Source organism: Cornus florida, unplaced genomic scaffold, assembly GCF_030987335.1.
Source record: "Cornus florida cultivar Cherokee Brave unplaced genomic scaffold, ASM3098733v1 CherokeeBrave_3.0.0_Hap2_Chr02, whole genome shotgun sequence".
Classification (NCBI taxonomy): domain Eukaryota; kingdom Viridiplantae; phylum Streptophyta; class Magnoliopsida; order Cornales; family Cornaceae; genus Cornus; species Cornus florida.
In genome coordinates this window covers 14,534,876-14,555,031 of record NW_026775572.1, presented here as the reverse complement: position 1 = coordinate 14,555,031, position 20,156 = coordinate 14,534,876, and the positions used below count along the sequence as shown (strand labels likewise).

At 36.9% G+C, this 20,156-nt stretch overlaps 2 protein-coding genes across 11 annotated transcripts; one reads left to right on the top strand and one right to left on the bottom strand.

Moving 5' to 3' along the window:
- The first annotated feature begins 1,254 nt into the window (after nt 1–1,254).
- LOC132293789 (protein DETOXIFICATION 45, chloroplastic-like) lies at nt 1,255–20,059 on the top strand. Of its 10 annotated transcripts, none has more exons than XR_009477917.1 (17): nt 1,258–1,517; nt 2,042–2,428; nt 3,567–3,694; nt 4,604–4,747; nt 4,844–5,010; nt 6,171–6,306; nt 7,603–7,699; nt 7,783–7,883; nt 9,102–9,265; nt 9,693–9,764; nt 9,919–10,035; nt 10,142–10,237; nt 10,333–10,454; nt 11,010–11,067; nt 11,591–11,682; nt 12,312–12,401; nt 19,928–20,059. XR_009477917.1 is itself a non-coding variant. In XM_059791416.1 (15 exons), exons 2-15 carry the CDS (start codon nt 2,064–2,066, stop codon nt 12,321–12,323), a joined length of 1,779 nt encoding a protein of 592 aa, XP_059647399.1. In that variant the 5' UTR covers nt 1,255–1,517; nt 2,042–2,063; the 3' UTR covers nt 12,324–12,586. The 10 variants fall into 10 exon arrangements, 4 of the variants coding, with proteins under 4 accessions (XP_059647399.1, XP_059647398.1, XP_059647397.1 ...); XR_009477918.1 differs by having other exon boundaries at nt 11,591–11,688; XR_009477916.1 differs by having other exon boundaries at nt 11,591–11,710.
- LOC132295678 (uncharacterized) lies at nt 14,702–18,126 on the bottom strand. The gene is made up of 3 exons (XM_059793976.1): nt 18,021–18,126; nt 15,287–15,429; nt 14,702–14,845 (listed from the first exon to the last, which is right to left on the bottom strand). Exons 1-3 carry the CDS (start codon nt 18,124–18,126, stop codon nt 14,702–14,704), a joined length of 393 nt encoding a protein of 130 aa, XP_059649959.1.
- Nucleotides 20,060–20,156: the final 97 nt, after the last annotated feature.

Below are 20,156 nucleotides of genomic sequence, written 5' to 3'. Positions count from 1 at the left end.
AAAGTGCAAATTGTGGTGTTGGTGGCTTAAGGCCAAACGGTCGGGTCTCATGTCACCGTTGGGGACTCATATTACAGTGACACCACCTGGACTCCCTTATTGTGTGGGGTTGTGATATTTTCCTTTTATAAGCGAATGTGCCACAAGAACTGAAACTGAAAATGAAGAGCACTTGTGGTTCTTCACGGGTGAAACAGTGATTGTGGTAGCATGTGGATTCATTTAATACGATATGGGTCCTCCCTCCGCTATATGCGTTGTCTTTGATGGGTTGTGTCTCGTGGGTCGTGTCCCACTTTAGCTGCCATTGTTTTAAAGCAACGTACCAGACCTACCAGTTACCCCTTCTGCAAATGGGAATTCTATGAACAGAATGATGGTTGATTGGGCTACTTACAACTTGAATGTGTTAAAATGATTATTCCACAGAATTGGACACAATTGGGAGGTAGTGGAGGTGGGTTCCATAAAAAGTTGTTTTATTAGTGGAAAGGAAAATGGATGACACCGTTGGTGGGAGGGTAAAAATACAAAAAAGTAGAGACTTCTCAACAACAAAAGGCGGATGAGACTTTGAAATTATTTGTTTTATTTTATTTTTCCGTAAAAGTGAGGCTTCTCAAGATTTTTATTTATTTATTTTTGAAAAAGTGTGTTTAGAACTGTTTATTTAAAATTGAAACAAACTCTCTTGTTGAAATTGTGTTCGGTTTTTCTTAAAGGATTGAAAATAGAAAATGTTCAAGTTGTTTTTAAAAGCATCAAATTGATAATTTGGAATGGAAATTAAAATAAAATCAGTTCCAGATTTGATACTCACAATATACACTTTGAAACCAGCTTTCAAGAGTCTGAAAATAAAAAATTAATTTTTTTTTAATTTTTTTTTATTTATAAAACATCATTATCTAATATTTCTTTAAAAAGACAAATGGAGGTTGAGAATTTGATTTCTCTTGAAGTCAATTTTCTTTCTAATTTTTAAATTTTTTTTTTATAATTGTACCATGCAGGTGGGACAAAAACCTGCACATTGTTTATTTATTTTCTCCAATTATTCAATAATAATATTTTTTTTTTTCAAAAATTAAATCAAGTAGGTTGGTAATTTCACAGTTTTTTTTTTTTTTTTTTCGTAACTATTTTAAAAAATTCAGTTAAAAACATAATTGTAATGTTTTATAACTTTCTTGAGACCATTATCGTTTTAGACTCCTCGCATAAATGCTGGAATGAGTTATTTGCCTAGCAGAAAATAAAATACAAATAGAAAAAAAGAAAAGAAAAAAAGTGACCTTTCATGTTAAATGTATATTTGAAAGTCCGCTCGTCGGTTTTCGTTATAGAGGTTGGTCGGGGTTAGGTAGCTCCATTATTGGGTACCCAATAATTTTTCCCGCTGCATTGTGACACTGACGCAGCGTCGGTTATCGTTATATCCTCTGAACGCTCGTACTAATAATTAACAGCTTTATTCCGATCTCTCTCAAACCCTAGTGTCCAACAAACAAAGATCGGTGATTGTTCTTTCTCTATCTGCTCTCACAGTTTCATTCTTTCTTTTATCTTCCGGGCAGCTTCTTCCTGTTTCTTTCACCTGTCTCGAATTTTGAACCAAACAACACAAAAAAATCCTTCTTTCCCACTGCATTTTGAGTTCTTTGTTTTCTTGATTCTTTCCCCAATTTGGGTTCAATTGCTTCTTGATTTCATCCTTTTTGCTCTGTGTATATATATATATATATTAATATGTAGATATATTCGCTTATACATATACATTAACATGAAACACATGCATTGAAATAGAAAAGTAATATATTGCGCAGTTGTTTTAACGGAAAACTACAATGACTATTTTATTTTGGTATCCTCTGGCTAGTTATTAGCTTAGCTTGTAAACAGTTTTTAAAAAATCTAATTGGTTGTTGTTTATGTACATCTTGAATCTTGAATTTTAGAGAATGTACAGACAATAATTGAATCTTTACTGTAAAAGATTGTACACTCTGAATTCTGACATGGGTATTTTTTTATTATGAAGAAATAATACCAATTCTTGAACAATGGCGGTTGCACAACTGGGTGGCGAGGCGCTGTTTGATGGATTGACCAGTAGAAGTAGTGGGTGGAACCCAATTCAGAAGGTGACAAACGCGATTTGTTCAGGACGAGCACGAGGAGTTTCCAGTTCTGTTATGTTAATTAATAGGAAGAGATTGATCCACGGAAATGTTGTTTGGGATTGCAATCTGTTCTCAAACCACACATCAATGTCGGTGCATTCAATACCGAGTTTTTGCAGAAGAAGGCGTGTTTTTCCCATGGTCAGTTGTCAGTTGAGTTCTGATTGTGGCATTCACTCTTCTGATTTGCAGCAGATTTCTGGTACAGAAGAACATTTGCTCCCAAGTTTTAGCGGAGAAGTTTAGTAAGACCTTACACCGGTCATCTTATTTTTCATCATGGTAGTGGTATTGCACAACATGTTACTGTTTTTTTTTTTTTTTTAAAGGATGTGTGCAATTTTTCATGGGAGCAGCATGCATGTACTGAAATGTCTGATGCTTTAATACATGTTATCCATCTTAGTTTAGTAGACATAAACTTAGATGGATAACCAATAATTATGCATCGGGATATCACCGTTGACATTCACATTATATGTAACATAATATAAATTTTGGGATGCACATCAAGATATTCCTGCACTATCACATGCCAATCTGAAACTGACATGAGGGAAGCATTTGCCTGCACGGATAGTGATTGCAAGGATTCTTTAAGACCTGTTTGGCAAGATGGAATCACAATTTTGGTTGGGCATACATATAAGGTTGATTGAGGTGGGAGAGGAATGACCTTAGTGGTCATTGTGAACATTTTTACTGTATTGCATTTTTGTGCTTCTGAGTGTTGTTTCTTGACTTCTATGCTGTGATGTCATGGAGATAAGCATTGCACCCTTGCACGACAACGGTGTTTGTTATGACAACTCCTATAAACTAGATACTAAGACAAGACCTAGTCTTTGGGAATATATATTGACAAGTAGTGAATAGTCTACTGACAACATGTAGTGATTTATCTTTAATAAGAAAAAAAAAAAAAAAGATAAAGAAAAGAAAAGAAAAGAAAAAAAGAAGAAGTTAAAGTTAGTGTCAGTTAAAAGGTGTATCCCTCAGTTAATAGATGATGTTTAAGAAATGAAAAGCCTTCTTTATGGAAACCACAAATCTGATGCTGACCTTAGTTTGTTTTGTTGTTGCATTACTATTCCCAGTATTTTAAAATTGGAACTTTTGGCATCAATTTTTTAATCTTTTGGATTGGAAAATTTTGTGACGTGGAGCATTTTCCATAAAACTTCTTTGTTAATGGTAGTCCTGGACAAGCTTAGGTGTTTTACATGAAACAGCTTAGGTTTTTGCTCTATATCTGCTGAGGTTTGTTGTTATGTCTGTAACATTGTATTTTAATTTTGTCTAATTGGCTCCGTTGTCATAAAGCTGCTCCAACAATTGTAGCTTAATTATTGGTTCTAATTAATTTGTTAAATTTGTTTGTAGTGAGACAGAGATTCTTCCTACTCAGGATGTCAAACGTGAGCTTATAATGCTTTCTTTGCCTGCAATTGCTGGACAGGCTATTGAACCATTGGCACAACTGATGGAGACAGCATATATTGGTAGATTGGGTAAGGTGAAATATTTGATGTTTGGTCCCTTCATTTTTTTTGTGATAGTTGTGGAGAATTTTCATTTTCCTGACTAGCTTCAGTTTCTTTGTTTATGGTGAGGATTTGGGACAATATTATTATTATTATTTTTTCTTTCCCTTTGTTTCTTATAATTTATGTGTTTAGGCATATTGTTCTTGGATATTGAGTTGATTTGGCCCACAAGTACAAAGTGCCATCCATTGACATCCTCAAATAGGTTGTCATACTAGAATAATTGGACAGAGGTGTAGTAATTTGTTCCATGATTGCATCATATTGTTTGGGAATCGCATTGCAAATACATAGGGCATCATTCCACGTCTAGCAGATTTCTTATTAGCTTTAGAGATTATAGCAGGACCTACTTATTTAAGGTTAGTATTATTAACTGTCTACAGGGTACTTTAGGAGTTACTGCTCATGAATTTTAGTCGTTATATTGGAGCTATTTCAGTAGCCTGGATTTAATCATTATAGGTTGGTATAGAGTAACCGAACAATAAGCTAGTAGCACTCTCCATTTAACCTATCGGCAACATCACTGTGAATCTCTCATTTTCTTTCATTCTCTACAAATAAATAGAACTGTTTGCTTTCTATTGCTGTAAAACTAATTTTTATAAATTTACCCATTCTTTTTTATTTGTTTTGGCATTGATAGAGTAACTTTTGAAAATTTTATATTTTCTTAGATCTTACCTTTGGTAAAGGTCTGCTAGAAGATTCTTAGATCAAGGTTGCGGAAGTTTGATCTTGATTATCCTATTTACTAAATGCATTGCTACTGTCTTCTAATTCCAAAATATGGAGACAAACTGTGGGTTAGATTCTGCCCCCGGGTTATCATGTTTACATGAAACTATAACCTTTTTGTTGTTTCCTTAGGCCCTTTGGAGTTGGCTTCAGCTGGCGTGTCCATATCAATCTTTAACATTATATCAAAGCTATTTAACATCCCTCTCCTCAGTGTTGCAACTTCTTTTGTGGCTGAAGAAATTTCAAGAAATGCAAGCAGAGTTCCTATCCCAGGTAAAATTAAACTGATTTATGATGCTTTAGGGATCTCAAGTTAATTTTGAATTCGTTATAACTGCTGTTTCTAATTTTTGGATAGTTGTCGTACAGAAGATTGTGAAAGTATTAATGGCAAACCTTTCGATGGGGTAGTTAAAAGGCAGCAACTATCCTCTGTGTCTACGGCATTACTTTTAGCAGTTGGCATTGGCATCTTTGAAGCTTTAGCCTTGTCTTTGGGATCTGGACCGTTACTTAACTTGATGGGCATATCAACAGTAAGCTTTAAATATGTTTAGTTTATGTAAGATACTGATTTACCTTCTTTCCTTTGTTGTGTGTGCCCATGTGTATGCCAACAAATTTTTGACCCCAACTTCTTGGGTTTAGCCACATGAATCATATTTATCATTAGTTCTATCTAGAAGAATTTCCTAGCATGATGTTGCAATTTACACGAGCATACTTGCAAGCAGTGATGGAACCAGGTATTTACTCTAGTGGGGGGCGATTTATAACAGCCTATATATCATGCTTTTGGTGAATCAATTCACAAAACATTCAAGCTATTGGTGTTAACAAAATTTTACTTCCTTTTCCTAACTTTTTCCCCCCAAAATGATATTGCTATTTTATATGAAGAACAAGATTACTTCAAAAGGGAATTAGGGATCTTGACAGGCTTAGGGTTGAGAATTGACCAAAAGAGGTCTTCTAAAACTCTACCTCTTTGTGCGTCTTCCATGAAGAGAATTTGAGTCATAGAAAGAGATATGACCGACAGGAGACGATTTCTCCAAGTTGGGAGAAAGACTTTCGAGGGGTGAGAGAGAGAGACTTAGAGCAGGACTCTGTGGAGAGGAGATAAAAATTGAAAAAAAAATGCTAAATATGCAAATAACAAAGAGTTTTTTTGAGAATTTTGAGGTGGCAATTTTAGAATTATCAAAATATATACAAAAAATTGAGTGGGGGGCACTGCCCCTATTGAGCTCCAGATAGCTCCAATCCTGCATGCCGTAGAGCGTATTTGAACAACCAGATGCATGAATGCTTTTTTACAATGTGTATCTATCTAGAACAACGTCTAGCTACCAACCCTCTTCTTCAGCATTTGGTAGCTGTAGGTGTGTGTTGTCTATATCATCTTAATATAGTTAGCAGTTCCTCTGCTTTGAACCAAGCTATTTAGCCTTCAGTGAAGAGAAGACATCTGAAAAACAACAGAGGCTAAAATATTTTGATATCAGTTTAAATATCGCACATGTCATGACTATGCAAGTATTTGTCTATATTTGGGACAGTATGTTATCTAGTATATATATTTTTTCTCATTTATGTGTTTGTACGTGTGTGTGTGGGTGTGTGTACTTCATGTATATGACTAATCGTGTACAAAGATTTTCTTTTGGTTTAAACACAATTCTTCTCTTGGCAGTCTTCCTCCATGCGTCCTCTGGCACAAAGGTTTCTTTCACTTAGGGCCCTCGGTGCACCTGCAGTTGTAGTTTCTTTGGCTCTTCAAGGCATTTTTCGTGGTTTCAAGGATACAAAGACTCCTGTTTTTTGTCTAGGCAAGTGTCTGGTTTTAATTTTAGAGAGATAATATTAAGTATGTAATTCTCTAATTAATTGGACATTTTTTCCACAGGAATATATATTTCTTCTGTCATGTCATTAGTGGATATTTATTTTCTTGTTTCCAAGCCTTTTTCCTTTTCTGTTGATACACTAGTGATGAGAATTGAACTCCTAACCCTATCCTTGTAGACGCTGTGCCAAATTTTTCTACAGTTCTTACCACTGTGCTATGTTACTTTTTCTCCTTTTTTTGGGGGGTTCTTTTATTTACTTTTCATAATTTCATATATTTTATTGCATGGAATTATGCTGGTCTGTCTTTGATTTGGTAATTGAATAAAGAAGAATGGCAACTATGTTTTGATATTATACTGAAACTTCCAAAGTAAATGTTCAATATATCTTCTTCATGATCTTTTTCCCAGTTCAATCACAACTTTTTCAGAACAAGTTTTTCTTAGTTATCGAGCTTATGTATAATCCGATTTGTTGATTTCTGATATGTGGACTTGGATGTTAGTGTTACATGCGTATATCCCTTTTAGTGGCAGATTTGTTTGAAATGTTAATCTTAGTTCGCTGGGATATAGTCTGTCATCAAATGTGGGAAGGTTAGATATTCAGTTTGATGATAGCAGGTTCCTGCACTTTAATTGATTGATTAGGAAAGCTGGTTTCGAATTATATGGATACACTATTAATTGAAAAACAAGATGCTTTTGACAGAATATTTAAGCTACACATACGTGGTAGATTAATAGGTGTTAAGACACCATTATAGTACAGAACATAAAATATGAACTTGAAATGCATCAACATGGGATTTCAATTGCTATACAATTGAAATGCTCAAAATTGAGTGTTTTATAGGGGATTTATGTACAATCTCCACTTTACTAGAGATACTCTATATAGATACAGGAGCGTCGACTTTAAAATATTTGATATGCATCCTGTAGCTTTAGTCATGTCATATGGATCAGTATGGTTGTTGAAGTGAAGGTTTTGTTTTACTTCTTGGTGTTGGTTATGCTAAAAGGCCGTGTTGGTCATGCAAGAACTTTTCTCCTCGCATTGATGTTTTAAAATAGTTCCTGAACATAATCACCAGTGTTGTTATTGATTGACATCAAGGACTTCTGAACATGTCAGAGTTCAGTTAAATTTTAACCTTTTTGTTGAATCTTGTTTTTTTTTTTTCCTTTGTTTGTGCGCCATCAACCCCCCTCCCCCTTTTACATTTATTTCACTTCTCTTTTTGCTAATTGATTTAGTTGTTCAATATGCAGGTGTAGGTAATTTTTCAGCTATATTTTTGTTTCCCATACTTATGTATTATTTTAGGATGGGTGTAACTGGAGCAGCCATTTCGACTATTCTATCTCAGTATGTACTCTCTACTTATAGCTCTTCCTTATTTATATTCTGCATCACTTAAGAATGACCATGCTAGATTCTTTCTGTTTCAGATATATTGTTACCTTTTTGATGATCTGGTATCTTAATAAGAGAGCTGTATTATTGCCTCCAAAGTTGGGATCACTACAATTTGGTGGTTATATGAAATCTGGTGAGTGTATGTTAGGATAAATACTGCTGTGATTACAAATTCTTGACAATCATTTGATTGATTCAATTTATGCTATGATGACATTTAATTTGTGTTTCTGTGCTTCCTGTAAATTTTGAGACTTTATATTACAAATAGCATTATCAAACCAGACTCTGTCTCAGGATTTAGGAGGAGGGTAGGAAGTGTGGGACACTAGTTTTAAAATAAAGGCTAGAGATGTCAGAGGGGTGAAGCTTCTTTGCATAGACTGAAATTCTGAAAAAATTGCTTCTGAGATCTTTGTTTGGATTACAAAGTTGTATTACTTCTTTTGTAGGGTTCTCGACAGAGATGCACTTGAAGTTCTTGAGTGGTTTTCATTATAGTATTGAATAATTCGTACATACTAAGGTCGTGTCCCCTTTTCATCTTTACTGGGATTTTTACCTACCAAAAGAGGTTGCTTTTTAGTGATTTGTTGTCTAGTGAATTGGTTATTTGGAGAGAGCCTCTTACCATAGGAAGCTAGAATAAATTGTGGTCTCCAGTACACAAATAATTCTTATTCTTCTCTCTCTCTCTCTAGAACTTGACAGTAGTTTCAACAATTGAATTATGTGGGGAACATTTGTGTTACTTAGTCAACAGAAATGTTCAGTGCTAAAACACTCAAGCATCAGTGCCACTAGCGCGAGTTTGAGCCTCATAATAATCACTTTGTGAAATAGCAAAAAGTTAGGTTTTTCTTGAACCCCCTCTCACCAGCACCCTGCTGTGGCAGGGCCAAAACTTGCAAATGTCCCTTTGATCAACAGAAGGGATCACTCTTATGGCATGTCGTGTAGCATTCAATAGATGCTTTTATATTTTTTACTGCTACTGTCATGGGATATTGTGTAGCTCAGTTCTTTTAGATTGTGTTTGACTTTTTCTGCATTTAGGATCTAGTATAAGGCAATGAATGATATTAACTTTTGTTGGCTCTCCATTCAAGCATACAATTATACATGTTTTGTTAACTAGTTTAGTCGTCCAAAAGGAAAGACCAAGGTTAATTTCTTCCCATTTGCCTGGATTGTCCATTTGAAAGGACAAAATAGAAACTTCATGTCAGGAGATATTGTAGTATTTAATCATATTCTCTACTTTGGTTGCTTTCTCTGTTTTGCTATCCTGTTCTATCAAGATTCTGGGTGAATCTGTTTCTTTCTTCCATTAAATTCTGTGGTCTTCTAGGCGGTTTTCTTCTTGGGAGAACTCTTGCTGTCCTTTTGACCCTAACACTGGCAACATCAATGGCTGCTCGGCAAGGTCCAGTAGCTATGGCTGCTCATCAAATATGCTTACAAGTATGGTTGGCTGTGTCCCTTCTCACAGATGCACTTGGGGCATCTGGTCAGGTATAAAATTATCTTTCTAAAGCAGGATTTGAGTTTGCTCTCATATGCCAATTCTAAATTAGGTATCTACTCTCCCATTTCTCTGATACGAATAATCTGATTTGGTTGGGAACTGTTAGTTGATGTTGATTTTAATCAATAGAGTAAGAATTGTCTTTAGAAGGTCATAAATGTAAGCTTAAGAGAGGGCTTGTAATAAAAAATTTAAAATTGTAAGTACTTTGGTAGACTTTTTGAAGTTTTTGGTTTCCTGACAGAAGTGACCTTTTTTTGCAAAGTGCTTTTTGTGCACTTGGCAAACAGAATTGAGGCTTTTTTGAAGTCTTTCAAGTCCAAAATTTGTGCTTCACTAGGTACAGAATTTATTGTTCATGTCAAGTATTGTGGTTTATGTTTTTTCTTCTCTGACGGACTTTGTTCCTTATAGGCCTTGATTGCAAGTTCTTTTTCAAAAGGAGATTACAAGAGTGTGAGGGAAATTACGTACTTTGTGTTAAAGGTATGTCATTCTTGTATGCTTTTTCAGCAGGCTGTGTTGCTAAACTTTAGCCAGGTGAAATTCAGATCTTGTTATTGATAGGTGTATAGGTTCTTCATGCTGGAGATGCATTTCTTGGTTTTGCTTGAGACCTTGATTTAACATGTTTTTGCAGACGGGATTATTCACAGGTGTTTTCTTAGCTGTGCTTTTGGGGGCATCTTTTGGTTCTTTAGCTACCTTGTTTACTAAGGACACAGAAGTTTTAGGAGTTGTTAGAACTGGGGTATTGGTACGTATGCTTGCTCTGTTGTATCTTTCAAAAATTTTGTTTCTCTTTAATTGGATGTGGATGTGCTAACAGTTTGCTAATGTGATTTTATCTAAAATTGTTAAAGTTTGTCAGTGCCAGTCAACCAATAAATGCTCTAGCTTTTGTTTTTGATGGTCTCCATTATGGTGTTTCAGATTTCTCATATGCAGCTCATTCTATGGTAAGGTTTTAGGTTTAATCTCTTTGAGATGTCACAAGTTGGGCTGTCAAGATTGCTTATATAACTTCTCTTAAAATCTATGACGGGAATTATAGATGGTGGTGGGAGCAATATCTTCCGTGTTTCTTCTGTATGCTCCTTCATTTTTTGGTCTTTACGGTGTTTGGTCGGGCTTGGTTCTCTTAATGGGATTGCGTATGATGGCAGGATATATCAGGTAAACTGGATAATATTATGACCAGTCTCTTTCCTCTGTTCAGAAATTTGTGTCAGCAAATGAGTTTTCATTCTAATGATGAGGTCGATAAAGTTCCTGATGGTGAAGTGCTGATATAGTGAGATATAACTTTTGATGAAATCTTGTTAAGATATAATATATGTACTATAGACGTAGTGTTAAGAGTTGGTTTTCTGCTTTATCTTCTTCAGTATACATGTTTTAGGAACATGTTTGTGTTTTCTCTACCACTTGCAAAAGTTTCCTGTTTACATGAGTGTGGCTTTAAAGACATTTTTATGTTCAATCAATAGGAGCTAGTTTTGTTGAAACGATAATTTATTGAAGAGCTGTACAGCATGTCAGAAACTGTTAGATGAATGTATGACTCTTCTTAGACAAACAAAAAGAATATAAGTCGATAGAAATTTTAGCTCAATCATAGTTGTTGATTTCTAGATTGTGCTGATTTTACAGGTAGGATACTTCCTTCTTGCCTTGTCATGTGTGTTTTAATGTACTTATCAGTTGGCTATTTTTAATCTTACATTTCAGATTATTGTCGAAAACTGGTCCATGGTGGTTTCTTTATGGGGACTTAAAGAGAACTGAGGTTGGTTTTCTTTGGTTATCTTTTAATTCCTAATTGTAGTAATGCCTCAGGTTCTGCCAATATTCTTTTTCTTTTTCTTTTTTTGGGCATGAAAATCTGACCTGAGAACTAAGCCAATCCCACCCCACACCGTTACCACCTGAGCTGTGGCCCAGGAAGGCAGGAACTGCAAGTACTTCAATAACCTTTTCATTGCCAAGGCTATTATAAGTTTTCTTGTATTATATTAATGGAATCAATCGTCATTTTCTTAATAAATTTTGATGGAATGCATGTTTTCTTCCTATTAATTTTTCTTCTTTTTCTCGAGCCTCTTGAAGTATTTCTGTTCTTTGTTTCTTCTAATAACTATTTGAGAAGTTTTAATTAATTACCTCTATATTCTGGTGTATTTAAGCTTTCCTTTGTCAAAATCGGAGGTATATCTGGTTAATTTTATGTTAGTCTTTCTCAATATTAGAGAAACTTAAATTTTAGTTCCATTAGGAGAATGGTGCAACTAAAACTGATGAGAACTCTACAGGGGCAATGGATTAAGAGGGTTGGAAAATTGCAAGGATGATTCAAAGAAAACCCAGATTCTGTATCTCGGCCTACAATCCAGACAATGTTCTAGTAAGAGTACGATGCCATGGCTACTCCGGTAACTCCGATTATTTACATATAAGAGACCTAGCCTTAATTTGTTGAAGCACCTTCAATGATAAGCAAATTAAGCAGAGAGTGTTATCGGGTTATGTTGTAAAAGGGTTGGAAATGGGTACTAAGATAAAATAATTTTTTGCTTTAAGTCTGGAAGTGTAGCTTGTATAGGTTGATTGATTTGAAAGAATCCTTGACAATGAAATTTTCAAGTGAATTCTAGTTAAAGCTTTACTCTGTATCAAGAAAGAATTTGCAACATTAAGTCTATCCTATGCACAAGTGATATCTTTTCTGCCGCCTAAAGATGAGGTTGTGCTCGAGTCCCTGTTTGGACAAAGTGAGTGTTTGTGTCTTCCCTATAGGCTATAGGTCAATCCATTGGTATTTCAGCAATCTCTACTTCTACAAGTACTAAATAAGCAATCAAATGAGCTAGCGATAGTCAACATTTGATATCGGCTAAAATTTGATATATATATATATTTATTAATCGTCTGTCTATCAGTTCCATCATCGTTCTCATTTGTTGCCGTTGCTGAATTTGTTTTGCAAATAGTTATTGATGGTTGTTTAACTACCTTTCTTGCTTCAATTTTCAGTTTGGATGTTGATAAGGAATAATCTGGTATCCATATTGTGTTCACCAGCACTTTGAGAATGAGTTGCAAGCCTTGGAACAAAATTAGCTTGTAAGTTGTAACATTGAATTCGATCTTATGGGCTATACAGTAATTTTTGGTTATCAGTTTATTTATTTATTTATTTTTCAGCATTCTTCTTATAATCTGATTGACGCATCAGAGTAAGAAAATGCCTGTAAATCGAATAGATTTTTGTTAAAACATTTATTACCAGAGAAGGTTATTTTGATCAATTCCAGCACTTGATGGTTGTTTCTTGAACTTATATTATGTGCATTTAAGATTCATACAACTTATGGAACTATTGTTATGCATAGTACATCTATGTTGGGTCACATTTTAGGGTCTTTTGTAACGACTCTAAACTGATATCATTTATAAAAAAAAAATCGGCATGACCTCTGTTAAAAAGGGTCCTACGACAACCTGCTTAAATGCATAAAAATGCAAAGGTCTCCCTTGAACCTTCAAAATTTATCTAACATGTCCCAACACAATGCAAATAATACATTCCAGCATCCTTTTCATCCATTCATCATGCCTCAACATGGTTTATCTCATAGTGGAATATCTACATACCATTTAATCCAAATTATCATAATTACAGTCCCAAAATATATGGTTAAGATCTAAAGTCCATGTCTTACAATGTTTAGACAACTTATAATAAAATTACAGCCCATAAATATAATTTACTATAACAAGAGTTCATAAATCTCTATACCAAATAGAACAAACTAAGATTTTACAAAAAATATGGGACTTAAATACAAAAATAGCAAAACGATCTTCTAATCCAATTTAGGCCTGTGGTGGAACGTCATCCGCCACTTCTTTCCCGTTTCCTGAAAAAAATGTTAAATAAAAGGGGTGAGCAAAATTGCTCAATAGGTGGTGCCTAAGGCACACCTCTTGTGTCCCCATGAATCCAAACAAGGAATAGGACAATAGGAATCGGGGTCATACTATGTCGAGAAAGTATAATATTAAATCCAATCTCAGCATACACAATATGATGCTATGAAATGCAATGCATGCCGATGTCGCTCCTCATTTTCAACATTCAAATTCATCACTTTCAAACTGTTAATATAACCCGCCCTTTGGTAACCCCGCAGCGACACGAGAGAAGGATTTGCTAGTGTCCCTAACCCTTAGTACCCCCGCGGTGTCATTTTGGGCCCAGCTAGCTCAACCACGTTAGGGCAATCTCTCTAATTCCCTCTAGGCTATATTAACACACCGGCCCTTTGGTGACCCCACGGCGACCGGGTTTTCTCAAAACCATTTTAATCAAAACTTCTTCCCAAAATTCCCCTTTTTCATTTCAAATCACATTAATCCCATTTCATGCCCAATGCTAGTGCATGGATGCATCATGCCATGTCCAAGTTCATCATTCCATAACTAACTCAAACTTAATTAATATAGCATGATTCACAAGAATTTTCAAGTAAAACTACAACATGCTTTCATACAATCGAGATCTAGCATGATAGGCATACAAAAATTAACATTTAGGCATGCTCTTCACATGGGTCAATTAATACACATAACTACACATCAACGTATATACAACAACGAAGTAATTTGCTAGATTTTACACGAATTAGTCATGTTAGACAACAATTCATAAAGGATTATGAACTTTATACATTACAACACAATTATTCTAGGATAATGATCATCAATTGGACAAATTAACAACAATTACATGAATTTAACTCACAAAGGAACAAGAAAATGTTGGTTAGAGACCTTTACCTCAATCTAAGCCAAAAACCACAATTTTCACCTCAACCCCTCAAAATGGGTCTCAATTTTCGGACTTTCTAGAGTGGCCAAAAGCTGAAATTGCTGGTGGATTTAAAGGTCTCGTCGTGGGCTTCAATTTGCCGCAAACGGCACTTAAAATTACCAAGTGGTTGAAGATTAATCAAGCTTAATTGTGTAGAAGAAAAAAAAGAAAAGGAAAGAGAAGCATGCGGCAGAGAGGGAACAGACCGAGAGAGAAGAAAAGAAAAAAAAACAGTGGGTCTGTAATGACTCATTACTCATTATAGTGACTTAAAATTGGAGTGGGTCCCAGCTTATAAAAAACTTCATTTCACATTTACATATATATATATGTGTGTGTGTGTGTGTGTGTGTGTGTGTGTGTATAAACATTACATTCTCCCCAACTTTAAAAGATTTCGTCCCCGAAATCAAGCTATACTTGAAGGAGAAAACAACCCTGGATACTTGGAGCGAATCTCCTGTTTAAGCTCCCAAGTAGCCTCCTCGACTTCGCGGTGTCTCCAAAGAACTTTCTCCAATGATATCGTCTTCTTCCTCAACACCTTCTGCTATGTGTCAAGGATCTGAACTGGCCCTTCTTCGTAGGAAACATTCTCATCAGTGTCCACATCAACCCAACTCAAAATCTGAGATGGATCCAGCTCGTACTTCCGTAACATCGATACATAAAAGACATTGTGGACTTTATCCATCTGTAGTGGCAACGCAAGTATGTAGGCAACCTATTCTACACGGTCCAAAATCTCAAACGGTCCAATGAATCATGGCGACAACTTGCCACTTTTCCCAAATCTTATCAATCCTTTCCGTGGAGAAACCCATAGAAAAACATAGTCTTCCACCTCAAAGGATAACGGCCGTCTCCGCTTATCCGCATAACTCTTCTGTCGGCTCTGAGCTTTAAGTAACCCCTGTCTGATCAGCTTAATCTTCTCAGTAGTCTCGAGTACTATGTCGGGTCCTAAGGCGGCGGTCTCACCCACCTCAGTCCAACAAACAGGAGACCTACAAGGTCTACCATACAACGCCTCAAATGGAGCCATTTGGATACTCGCCTGATAACTGTTGTTGTAGGCAAACTCAATAAGCGGTAAATGATCTTCTCAACTACCACCCAAGTCAAGCACACATGCCCGAAGCATATCCTCTAAGATCTGAATAGTACGTTCCGACTGGCCGTCTGTCTGTGGATGGAATGCCGTACTAAGATGCAACGTTGAACCAAACGTTGCTTGAAGTCCTTCCCAGAACTTCGAAGTGAACTTGGCAATGGTTACTGAAACTCCATGCAACCTTATAATCTCCTTCACATAAAGTACACTAAGCTTCTCTGCATCATTTGTTGCTTTAATAGGCAAAAAGTGAGCCGTCTTGGTCAACCTGTCAACGATGACCCATACGGCTTCATTGCCCTTCCGTGACCTTGGAAGACCTGTCACAAAATTCATAGCAATATGTTCCCATTTCCACTGCGCTACAGGTAATGGTTGCAACAAACCGGCTGGTCTCTGCTGCTCGGCCTTCACCTGCTGACAGGTAAGGCACTTAGCCACAAACTGAGCAACATCTTTCTTCATCCCGTTCCACCAATACTGACATCTCAAATTGTGATACATCTTGGTACCACATAGATGAGCTGCAAAGCGAGAAGTGTGAAACTCCCGTAAGACGTCCTCATGACAAACCGTGGGAATCACCAACAAACCCCTGAACCGTAGACCACCATCTGCATACCAGGCCCAATCTTTCATTGTCTCACCACTGGAGATCAAAACGTGAATGACATCTAAATCCGGGTCCTGTCTCTGTGACTCAATCACTAGTACAACAAGAGTAGGCTGAGCCAAAAGACTAAACAAGAATGCTGGCTCGTTGTCAACATCGTCATCAAAACAATACAATCCCATCTCTGCCAAATCCTTAAGCATTTTTCACTTCCGAATAGCCAAACAGGCCAGAGTCCCATGAGATTTCCGACTTAAGGCATCTACTACCACATTTGCCTTGCCCGGATGATACTGTAAGTCAAAATTATAGTCCTCCAAGAACTCAACCCATCTTCTCTGTCTGTTGTTTAAGTCCTTTTGGGTGAAAAGGTACTTGAGACTTTTATGATCTGAGTATACCTCGAATCTCTCACCATACAAGTAATGTCTCCAACACTTCAAGGCAAATACCACTGTCGCTAACTCTAAATCATGAGTAGGGTAGTTAAGCTCGTGAGTTTTCAACTGTCGAGACCCATAAGCCACTACTCTACCATCCTGCATCAACACATATCCCAAACCATCACGTGAAGCGTCACAATAAATCAAATAACCCAAGCCACGTTCAGGTATCACCAACACTGAAGCTGTAGTCAATCTTGTCTTTAACTCCTGAAAAGATGTCTCACAGGCTTCATTCCAGACGAACTTGATCCTTTTCCAGGTCAAACGGGTCATAGGACCTGCCAAGCGAGAAAAATCCTTCACAAATCTTCGGTAGTAACCCGTCAGGCCAAGGAAACTCCGGATCTCAAAAACATTCTTGGGTTGCTTCCAATTCAAAACTACTCTAACCTTTGATGGATCTACTGACACTCTACCTTCTGAAACAACATGCCCTAAAAATTTCACCTCCTGTAGCCAAAACTCACATTTCTCATATTTGGCATACAATCGATGCTCCCGCAAAATCTGTAAAACAATACCCAAATGGACCTCGTGTTCCTCCCGAGATAGTGAATACATGAGAATGTCATCCACGAAAACTACCACAAACTGGTCCAAGTAATCGTGAAAGACGCGGTTCATCAAGTTCATGAATGCCGCTGGCGCATTAGTCAAGCCAAAAGGCATAACAAGGAACTCATAGTGTCCATACCGTGTACGGAACGCTGTCTTTGGGATATCCTTATCCCTAACCCGTAACTGATAGTAGCCTGACCTTAAGTCAATCTTCGAAAAACAACTGGCTCCTCTCAACTAATCAAACAAATTATCTATCCTTGACAAATGATACTTATTCTTGATGGTGGCACGATTCAACTTCCGGTAATCAATGCATAACCTCAAAGAACCATCATTCTTCTTAGCAAACAAGACCGGTGCGCCCCACGGTGACACACTCGGTCGGATGAAACCTTTCATCCTCAAATCATCAAGCTGCCTCTTTAATTCTTCCAATTCAACTGGTGTCATACGATACGGTACCATAGAAATCGGCGTGGTACCTAGCATTAAATCAATAGTGAACTCCACTTCTCGGTGTGGAGGTAACTCTGTCAAATCCTCCGGAAACACATCCAGAAAATCACGAACAACTGCAGAATAATCTTCTTCCACAACATCATCTTCTTCGGCTATAAGGCTAGCCAAGAAGTAATCACCACGACTCCGTGCACGAACTCCATAAAATGATGAAATGTGGGAATCACTCCGACCTCCTACGAAAAAGAAACAGTTTCCCTCAGGAGTGCAAATCGTGACTCTACCTTTGAAACAGTTGATCGTGGCATGAAAGGAAGCTAACCAATCCATCATGAGAATGACATCAAAACTAGTCATCTCCAGGAGGATAAGGTCAAACATAAAAGTCTGTCCGGCTATCACAATGGAACAATCCCGCACAACTCAGCTCAAAGATACTGAAACCCCAACTGGCGTATCAACATACAACGCCCGATCCATGAAACTGATCTCTAACCTCGATGCAAGTGTAAATGATGATGATATGAAAAATGAGATGCACCAGAGTCAAACAAAACACGGGCTCAAGAACCAAACACTGGAAATATACCTCGGAGAACTGACGGACAAGAAGATGCATCAGCCTGTGCAAGTGCAAAAACACGTCCCTGTGCCTAAGAACTGCCAACTTGAATACCTGACTGCTGCACTGACATAATAGGAGTATCCCTTATAACTGGCCGTGAACCCTGAGAAGACATGATAGGCTGTGGTGGTGGTGGTCTGAAACTTGACTGAACCATAGCCGACTGTGACGGCCTCTGCCTTGACCCTCTGTTACTAGTGGTGCCTGCTCCCTGACTCGGACAGTTTCGAATCAAGTGGCCATGTTGGCCACACCCATAACAAGCCCTCGGAGCTGAAGAAACTGAAGACGATCTCGTGGGACAATTGGACTTGTAATATCCAGGCTGCTGACACTGAAAGTAAACAACTCTACTCTTGTCCGACCAAGCTGGCATAGGAGTGGTAGGAGCGGATCGTGCAGACTGATGCCCTTGAAACTGAGATTAATCACTCCTGTTCCTCTTCCATGAAGGTCCCTCTGAAAATGACCCTGCATTCCTCTTTTGCTTCCACCGTTCCCTTCTTGCATCTTTATCTTTGGCCTCCGCCTCTAGCATCAATGCTCTTTCCACTGCCTCAGAATAAACCTTGATGCCCTGTGCTGTTAACAACAGCCTCATCTTGTAGTCAAGTCTAGAGATAAATTTCTGAACCTTATCAACTTCATTACTCACCATCTCTAGAGCAAAGCGAGAGAGTGAGGTGAACTTGTTCTCGTACTCTGTCACTGACATATTGTCTTGGATAAGGCCAATAACTGATCCTTTAACTCCCATCTCTTGGAGGCAGGGAAATATTTCTCATAGAACAGCTCTGTGATGATTCGATTTTTTTTGAGATTTTAATTATTTTATTATTTTTTTCGACTATCTAAATTAATTATTTATTAAGGTTGGTCGGCTTAATTTAATTTAGATTTGTAATTTAATATATATATATATATATAATAAAGGAAGTGGGCAGCATCGAAATGGAAGGGAAATAAGGAAATTTGTTTTACGTGAGGTGCAGTAGAGAGAGATTAATGGGTTTTGATTTTTTTTATTAATTAATTTTGTTATATTATATATATACATATATGTTATATGGAGGTATCTTATATATATATATAGAGTAGGCTGAGAAATGGAAAAAGGAGAAAAGAACAATTGTGATGTTGGTGGGCTCCACTTAGTTATTAAATAAGTAAGACTTTTTGACTTTGTTTTTTTTTATTACGTGGTTTGGAATTGATTTGGATGTAAGATGAGTTTATATATATATATACATATATGTGATCTGATGGAGTTGGTGAATGGGTAATGGTATTGGTAATTCGCGGGTCCCACTTGTGATTTTAACGGGTAAATTTCTTTGACTTTGGTACAATTCACGTGGGTTGTTTGGGTGCTTGTATGTGGGATTAAAGGAATGAAAAGAAAGGAGGAGCAGGTTGGTCACGTAGGCTGTTTTGCTTAAAAGACATGATGTTGTCTGACATTTTACTTTTGAGTGTGTGGTAAGTAGATTGACGTGTGTATGGAGATGGAGTCGGTGGAGAGCAGTTGGTGAGTTGAGGTCGGTATATTTTGTCTATATATTGGGTGCGTTCTTGTGACTTGTGAGCATTCAATGACAGAATAGAAAATTTGAGAAGTTTGAGAGAGAAAAATAGAGTAAAGACAGAGAGTTTCGAGACAGAAAGAGTGAGCCGAGAATGATAGTTAGCATATAGACAGAGAGGTTCGATAGTTGCAGAGGAGGTCTCGGAGCTTGAAGCTTTGATGATTCAGTGAGGATAACTCTTTTTCAGTGTAGGGTTCTTTATACCTTGAATGGCATGGGGAGGTTTTGTTTTAATGTTTTTATTAAATGTTTTTAATTAAATGCATATGTATTTAATATATATGTTTATGTTGTGAACCTGTTTTATTAAACCTCCATGAGATTCTTGTTATAGTTTTTCCTACTGCGACTTTCAGTCTCACCACCCTCCAGTTTTAGGTACCGAAGATGGACGGGGATTACTAGAGACGGGTTTAGGATGAAGAGTTGGCGTTGCGAGTTTTATTTTTTATTATTTGGAGATTTTTTTGTATATTTGAGGAAATTGATTTTTGTATAAAAGAGAGGGCAATTTTTATGATCCTGGGTATATTTTGATGTATTTGTATTTGAATAAATGGAGGATTTTATTGGAATTGTCGGGGCGTGACAAGCTCCTTGA

Excerpts from the sequence above, each read along its gene's own strand:
- LOC132293789 (XM_059791414.1), top strand. The coding sequence starts at position 2,064 with ATGGCGGTTGCACAACTGGGTGGCGAGGCGCTGTTTGATGGATTGACC. Across the intron at positions 6,307-7,602 it reads GACTCCTGTTTTTTGTCTAG|GTGTAGGTAATTTTTCAGCT; the intron begins GCAAGTGTCTGG and ends TTCAATATGCAG. Across the intron at positions 7,700-7,782 it reads ATTTCGACTATTCTATCTCA|ATATATTGTTACCTTTTTGA; the intron begins GTATGTACTCTC and ends TTTCTGTTTCAG.
- LOC132295678 (XM_059793976.1), bottom strand. The coding sequence starts at position 18,126 with ATGGTTCAGTCAAGTTTCAGACCACCACCACCACAGCCTATCATGTCT. Across the intron at positions 15,430-18,020 it reads TATGTCAGTGCAGCAGTCAG|TAACCATTGCCAAGTTCACT; the intron begins GTATTCAAGTTG and ends ATGGAGTTTCAG. Across the intron at positions 14,846-15,286 it reads TCTTAGAGGATATGCTTCGG|ATGGATAAAGTCCACAATGT; the intron begins GCATGTGTGCTT and ends TTGCCACTACAG.